General features: G+C 43.8%; 1 protein-coding gene across 1 annotated transcript in view; it reads right to left on the bottom strand.

Annotated features, from left to right (window-relative positions):
- Positions 1–6,361: 6,361 nt before the first annotated feature.
- The window catches only part of LOC134464307 (protein mono-ADP-ribosyltransferase PARP12-like), a 16,841-nt gene continuing 15,530 nt past the window's right edge, over positions 6,362–7,672 (bottom strand). The window contains exon 12 of the mRNA XM_063217774.1: positions 6,362–7,134. Coding sequence (XP_063073844.1) covers positions 6,362–7,134 — 773 coding nt within the window. The remainder of the gene's footprint in view (positions 7,135–7,672) is intronic.

Here is a 7,672-nt window from a genome sequence, read left to right as displayed (position 1 = left end):
TCCTCTACTAACTACTACTAACTACTAACTGTTGAAAAAGATCATTATGATTATATGTGTATTGTATTTTACTTACCTATGGTGCCCCTAGTTCCTTGTTGTTGTATTCTCTCATGTGATCTGCTAATCATGTGACCTGCTAATCATGTGACTTGTGTCATGTGACCAACCTGATTGTTTTAAAAAGTGGCATACATGTGACCTGCTCTTGATACGCCCTGAAGAAGGCCATAAGGGCCGAAACGCGTAGGCATTGTAGCCAAATAAAAAAGTAAAAAAAATTGCAACCTTGAGTGCCTCAGCATCTGTCTTCCTAGGCCTCTCTCCTCATTTGAGGTCATACAATACTCATGTAGCCTACTATAGGCCTACATGGTACAGTACCTTCATTCCCATACAGTGTTACTCTTTACCACGTGGAAGTTAAGTATAAGCTTGGAGGTAATTCATTAATTTGTTACACTACAAGGGACCAATCCTATACACAAATTAGAGGCTATATGCACTACACACAAATAAATCTGCCTGGACTATGATGAAATGGAAGATGAACAAAAGCGAGTGACAACATTGTAATGGAAAGTTTAGAAATCATCAGAGACACATGTTCATGTCCCAGCATTCATCTGGCTCTAAATGTTATGTATAATAACAACTATTCTGTGGTGTGATTGTTTTTTCTATTACTTAAACAAAGATGAGTTAGTAGTTTTGTTTACAGCAATTTACATCATCACTTCAGTGGAATGTGTGATTATTTTAACATGTGCCCATGTAATGTATTCACCTTCTTCATTAGATATAATCTATTTGTTCTGCATTGGTTTAGTACAGGACATAGTATGTTTGTCTCATTATTTCATACAAAGAATAAAACCTGTTGAAACTGATCTTGTAATTATACTATCCTGTTATATAGTGTATGTCCCTACATTAATTTACCATCCTGTCAGCCTCTCAGCTCCCTACAAAGTCTACAAATTAAGCAAGCCATCATCACATGGTCAGTTTGTTTGATTTGGAACTTAAACTCACAAATACTTAATGATTATTAAACTTATAACACTCACTGGTTTGAGACATCGTCAAAGTTATAACCTGCTATGATGTGCTATACTATAGAATGTGATGACTCTAGACATTTTTGAAAGTAAAAACATTTTTCAAAAGTCAGTTGTGTGCTTGCTAAATATTGCCAATTCAAGAAGTGACAATGCCATTTCCACCCTGTTATTGTTGTTGTTAATTGTAACTGATTTTTGTTATGCTAAAATCTGTCACTCCAAGACACTGCTGATGGTTATAAGTTTTGTAGTGTGATAAATGAATGTTAGCCAAAACATGCATTTTTGTTTTTTGTTTTCTTTTAATGTTTAGTGTGATTCATGAAAATACATGCATTAAAATCATCAATTAAATAAAATAGATGTCATGGTGATCGTCTGTATTTGTCATAGCTGTATCAGGATTCAGATATTGGTGGCATAATGGCATATTTACAATACATACACTACCGTTCAAAAGTTTGGGGTCACCTTCATTTTTCCAGTTATTTGTTTCCAATTCAAGTCGCAAACATCTTTTAAATAGCTTGAAATTGAATAATGGAAAGTACTGAACAGCCACAGGTGAAAAAAGGTTTGATTACCCATAAAATGGTTTAAACTGGACAGAAGAGTGAAATCTAACCAAGCTTTGTCACCCATTTTACCCATTTCACCCATTTCACCCGTTTTAGTCCATTTTTCTACAGACATATCTTTGGTTTATCAGAGAATGCATGAAACTATTGGAAAGATCAGCGTCTGCCCTTTCCAATGGTAGGTGTATGATATTTGTTGAGTTGTCACCTCGTCCACAAATTCAAGTCAAAGTAGCTGCATGATTTTCTAGCCATCAGAATGAACCTACTTATGAATGCACGATCCATTGTCTCAGCGATGTTTTAGTGTGCAAGCCAGTGCCATACATCGTTGGAAAGTGTAGATTCTCCTCTTTCAAATGATGTGTATATCATCTGGCATTGTATGGACTGACAGGAGCAGACATCAACTTTTGCATGCATGGGGCTCATAGAGCTCATGGGCAATTCTTGACCTCATCTCATCCCGGGAATGAATCTGTAGAGTCGCGACTGGCTATTATTAATGCCAACGGAGTCTAAACTTTGATTAGTACACCAGACTAGACACTACCTTAGTAAAGGTACACTTTGATTAGTCAAAAGTTAGTGATACATTTTGGTCTATTCTATGCATTGTCTATACAAGTAAATCCATTCAACAGTTACTTTTTCCAATATCAAATTGCTTATTTGTTGCATGCATTAATCAGGAAACAATAACTCTATACACTGATTTTATACTAGAACTGAAATTGAAAAGGAATAAGCTTAACTGTCAGAAAGAAGCATTGTGGGAGGAAAGTGTGGTGACCCCAAACTTTTGACCGGTAGTGTACGTATTCCCCCGAAAAGTTGACTTGACCCATGTCCGCCTGCTGGGGAAATTGCCATTATTGGACTACAGCTAAAATACTAACTCAGCCCTCAAAGGGTTAAATATTATGGAGCCATGTGTTAATGAGTACCCCCATGGAGTTGGCCTTCAAAGGGTTACATATTATAGAGCCAGGCATTATGGACTTGGCTCTGGCCTGGCCTGGTGGGGGTCTCAGTCGTACCCCGCTGCCTACAGGCCTCTGGGCCAGGAGCGTCGGTTGGCTTCTTTGGGCCAGGGACATTATGGTCTTGGGCTTCAAAGGGTTAAATATCCTAAAGCCATGTGTTATTGAGTGCTCCTATGGACTTGGCTCTGGCCTGGCCTGGTGGGGGTCTCAGTCGTACCCCGCTGCCTACAGGCCTCTGGAAGCCTTGGCCCAATAGAGAAAAGGGCTCTCAAAGGGTTAAATATTATAGAGCCATGTGTTATTGAGCAGAGCGATAGCAGGGGATAACTCACCCCTCAAAGGGTTAAATATTGTAGAGCCAGGCCTTATTGAGGGGGTAGGGCGGACTTTAGTTAAAGGGTTAAATATTATAGAGCCCAGTGTTATTCAGGTTCCCTATGGATTTGGCTCTGGCCATGGCTTGGCCCGGTGGGGGTCTCAGTCGTACCCCGCTGCCAACAGGCCTCTGGCTACTTTGGGCCAATCGGTCCAGGGGCGACGGTCCGGCTCGGGGCAGAGACATCTCTACCTTGGTCAGGCGGCCCTTCGTGTACCTCATCCCTCAAAAGCTTGAATATCATGAATATCAATGAATTGATGTCCTCACACATCACCTAATTTTCAATTACATGAGACAGAGAAAGTTTAATAGCATAGAGAAAAGGGGTCCTCAAAGGGTTAAATATTATAGAGCCATGTGTTATTGAGCAGAGGGATACCACACCCCTCAAAGGGTTAAATATTGCAGAACCAGGCTTTACTGAGGGGGGTGGGCGGACTATAGTTACAGTTCTCCCCCCTCATATCATACATGTGTTATTGAGGTTCCCTATGGACTTGGTTCTGGCCATCATGGCCTGGTGGGAGCCTCAGTTGTACCCCGCTGCCTACAGGCCTCTGGAAGCCTTGGCCCTGTCGGTTCTGGGGCGATGGTCCGGCTCGGGGCAGGGACATCTCTACCTTGGTCAGACGTCGGTCCAGCGTGCGCACTACAGGTGAGGTGTTATGAACTTGAATGAATGAATGAATGTCCTCACACATCACCTAATTTTCAATTACATGAGACAGAGAAAGTTTAATAGCATAGAGAAAAGGGGTCTCATAAATATTATGGAGCCATGTGTTATTCAGGACCCCCATGGATTTGGCCTTCAAAGGGTTAAATAAGAGCCCAGTGTTATTGAGGGCCATTACGGTCTTGGACTTCAAAGGGTTACATATCATATAGCCATGTGTTATTCAGGTTCCCTATGGACTTGGCTCTGGCCATAGCCTGGCCCGGTGGGAGCCTCAGTCGTGCTGCCTACAGGCCTCTGGAAGCCTTGGGTCAGGGACGTCGGTTGGCTACTTTGGGCCAGGGACATTATGGATTTGGGCTTCAAAGGGTTAAATATTATAGAGCCATGTGTTATTGAGTCAGTCGTACCCCGCTGCCTGCAGGCCTCTGGAAGCCTTGGCCCTGTCGGTCCAGGGGAGTCGAGTTAAATCAAGAGACATTGAGGGGGACGGGTGGGGGGGGTCGTTCTTCAAAGTGTTAAATATCATAATGAAATCCAGAGCACATGCAAAACGGAATCAGGATTCAGCTTGGCTGACAGAGCTTGGCTCTGGCCATGGCCTGGCCCTGTGGGAGCCTCAGTCGTACCCCGCTGCCTACAGGCCTCTGGCTACCTTGGACCAGTCGGACCAGGGGCGTTGGTCCAGTTCGGGGTAGAGACATCTCTACAGTACCTTGGTCAGGCGGACCGGCGTGCACCTCATCCCTCAAAGCAAGGCTTGAATATCAGGCATTATTGGACTATGGCATACTGTACATACTGACCCCTCAAAGGGTTAATATATGTATTATATCATACTGTAGAGCCCGGTGTTATGAACTTTCATGAATGAATGAATTGATGTCTTCACACCATCACTTAATTTTCAATTACATGAGACACAGACAGTTTAACAGCATGGAGAAAAGGGCTCTCGTAAATATTATGGAGCCATGTGTTATTCAGGGATGGATTTGTCCTTCAGAGGGTTAAATATCATACAGCCATATGTTATTGAGGGCCATTACGGTCTTGGACTTCAAAGGGTTACATATCATATAGCCATGTGTTATTCAGGTTCCCTATGGACTTGGCTCTGGCCATGGCCTGGCCCAGTGGGGGTCTCAGTCGTACCCCGCTGCCTAAAGGCCTTTGGCTACCTTGGGCCAGTCGGTCCAGGTGCGACGGTCCGACGACCATCTTTCGCATGGTCAGACGTCCGTCCAGCGTGCGCACTACAGGTGACGTGCTGCTCACCTGGGCCAGGTTACTCACAGAGGTCAGCGACCCGAAGCCGCCGCAGGCTCGCGTGAGACCGGAATTACTCGACACCTGCCTCCTCCTCTCGACAGACCTGTCTCTATGGTAACGAGCCGGATGTGAGGTCACAATGGCGGTCGGTTGCCTGGGCAGCGACAGCGACAGCGCAGCGCTGAAGCGAGAGGATGAGGAGAGGGATGAAGTCCTTGGGCGGTTGCGGCTGCTCGGGAGCAAGTCGTCTTCGCCGCCGCCGCCCTCCTGGTACCTCAGCAGGTACTCTGGGTACACCTGGTGCCTCTCGAACACCACGAAGATGGAGGGGCTGGAGACGTCGTCCACACAGGTGTCGAACAGGTGGGTGCCAGGTGCTCGCCCGTCCCTTTGGTCTTGGTCTACCCTGGCCGGCGGGCGCACGAAGGACGGGTGACCCCGGGTGAACTCTCCCACCAGCACGCGGCACACAAACACGGCCCTGGTGCCAGCCACACCGTCGGCTACAGCGCCCCCCTCTGGTGTGGTGTATCGATGCGCGTACGAAGCATCTCTGGCGAAGTAGCTCCCTGGCAATGACAAACAAACACACACATTTGTAATGATATCATATGACCACAAGGTGGCAGTGTGGGCTCAGTGTGGACTGTAGGTTGCTGTACTCAAGACACAGTAGAACAAGAGAACACTAACATGATGAAGACTCCAACTGAGTAACTTTTTAACTTCTTTATTGGAGAACACCCCACACCACGACATGTGTACTGCATAGCAGATGTCCAAAGCAGACTTTGAATGTTATTTTTTTTGTTTCAGTCCCAACTTGATTTTAGTTTTTTCTTTCTAAGTCAATTTTCTCATTAGGCTACTGGCAGGTTTGATTTCAAACACACAGGGACACTTTGCCATTCAGCACTATACAAAATCTGTACATCAGGTTTAGCAATTGGCTCTATTTAAACAGAATAATTTATTTCTGAAATATGTTTACATTAAAAGAAAGTAAGGAAAGAAAAGAATGGTGTTCATAATCTTTTGTCATATTAGCACCAGTCACATAGCAGCAGTTTTTATGTGAACAAGAAATGTGACGAATGCTGATGGAGAACTTCTGATGCAGAACTTTACACAAATAACCTTTCAAGATCTTTATTTTCATTGTATATTTCAGCAATAACTACAACAAAATGAAACATCACAAATATCCACATTTTGCGCTAAAACAAGAATTACAAAAAAATATTAACATTGTGTGCTCTAGAACGCTGACACATTAACATTTCAGTAAACATGACAGAAATGATCAAACATTTTTTTATTTGATTGTTTACAAAAGTGTTGCCGGTGTACATGATATAAACAGTTGTACTGTACCTAATCTACAACATTCTGTGATACAATCAATCTCATGTGTTATTTGAGAGCTGATAGAAGTACTGGATCAAATCTGTAAATGTCTCGCTCTTGCTGTTTTCATTGGATCCTGCAGAGGGCAGTGTGGCTGATGCTGAGCTCAAAGCTGCAGGAGAGGAAGACAATGCACTCCCATCACTGGCTGCTACAGCAGCTGAAGCTTCTTGAGCAGCATTCACTGGGACAAGCAAACAATCCTGACGGGACACAGGCGACGGTGATGACGGCACACTTGGCGTACCAACCACCACCTTCGGAGTCGTGTCTGTTGGCCTGGCCATTTTCACGGCGTGATAAACATGTGGCGTACCAACCACCACCTTCGGAGTCGTGTCTGCTGGCCTGGCCATGTTCACGCAGTGATAAACATGTGGCGTACCAACTACCACCTTCGGAGTCGTGTCTGCTGGCCTGGCCACCACATTAACATCTGGCAAGGCTGGCGAAACACGGACTTGATGTTGTGGAGGCATCCTTTCCGATTCCAAGATGGCTGCTGCCGGGTCAGCTTTCTCCCTGTACTGAATCAGGTACTCCGGATACACCTGGTGTTTCTCGAACACCACGAATATGGATGGGTCGGACATGCTATTCACACAGCTGTCGTAGAGCGCGCTGGGGTTGTCTTCCCTGGGTGGAGGGCGGACGTAGCTGGACCTGCCTCTGGTAGACCGTCCTAGTAAGACCCTACATGCAAACATGCAGCGCGGTGCTGATGGACTCGTGTACTTGTGAGAGTACTCTGCATCTCGGGCGAAGTAACTTCCTACAGAACGATAATAATAATAGTCAGCCAAAGGATATCCTTCTATGACACGTAGTGGTGTCAACCATAATCGATTTGGCAATGCATCGCGTTGCGGGGTACAAACAATTGAATTGGCAAATGCCCCAATCGAATGCGCCATATTTTTTCAAGTTTCAATTACTTCCTTGGGCATTTCTGCAGCAAATGAACTTTAAATTGAATTAAAGCTCTAAAGCATATTATTGATAATGAGCAATTTGCCTTGCTTTCAGTAGAAATGGAATTCCCCACAATGCATTATAATAATAATTATTTTAATAATTATAATAATATTGATATTGTTATTACTATTATTGTTGTTGATGTTGTTGTTGTTTGTGTTGTTGTTGTTGTTATAATAAATTGTTAGCAATGGCACTTTCAAGTAATGGAATTTAGGATGGCTAATAATAATTTAAAAATCAGTAATAATGATGATGAAAATAATAATAATAATGATAATAATAGTAATAATAATAATAGTGAATAGGAGCAATAACAGTAATAACAAGGTTAT

The sequence above is a fragment of the Engraulis encrasicolus genome, chromosome 15 (assembly GCF_034702125.1).
Source record: "Engraulis encrasicolus isolate BLACKSEA-1 chromosome 15, IST_EnEncr_1.0, whole genome shotgun sequence".
NCBI classification, from domain to species: domain Eukaryota; kingdom Metazoa; phylum Chordata; class Actinopteri; order Clupeiformes; family Engraulidae; genus Engraulis; species Engraulis encrasicolus.
This window is presented reverse-complemented; position numbering and strand designations above follow the sequence as displayed.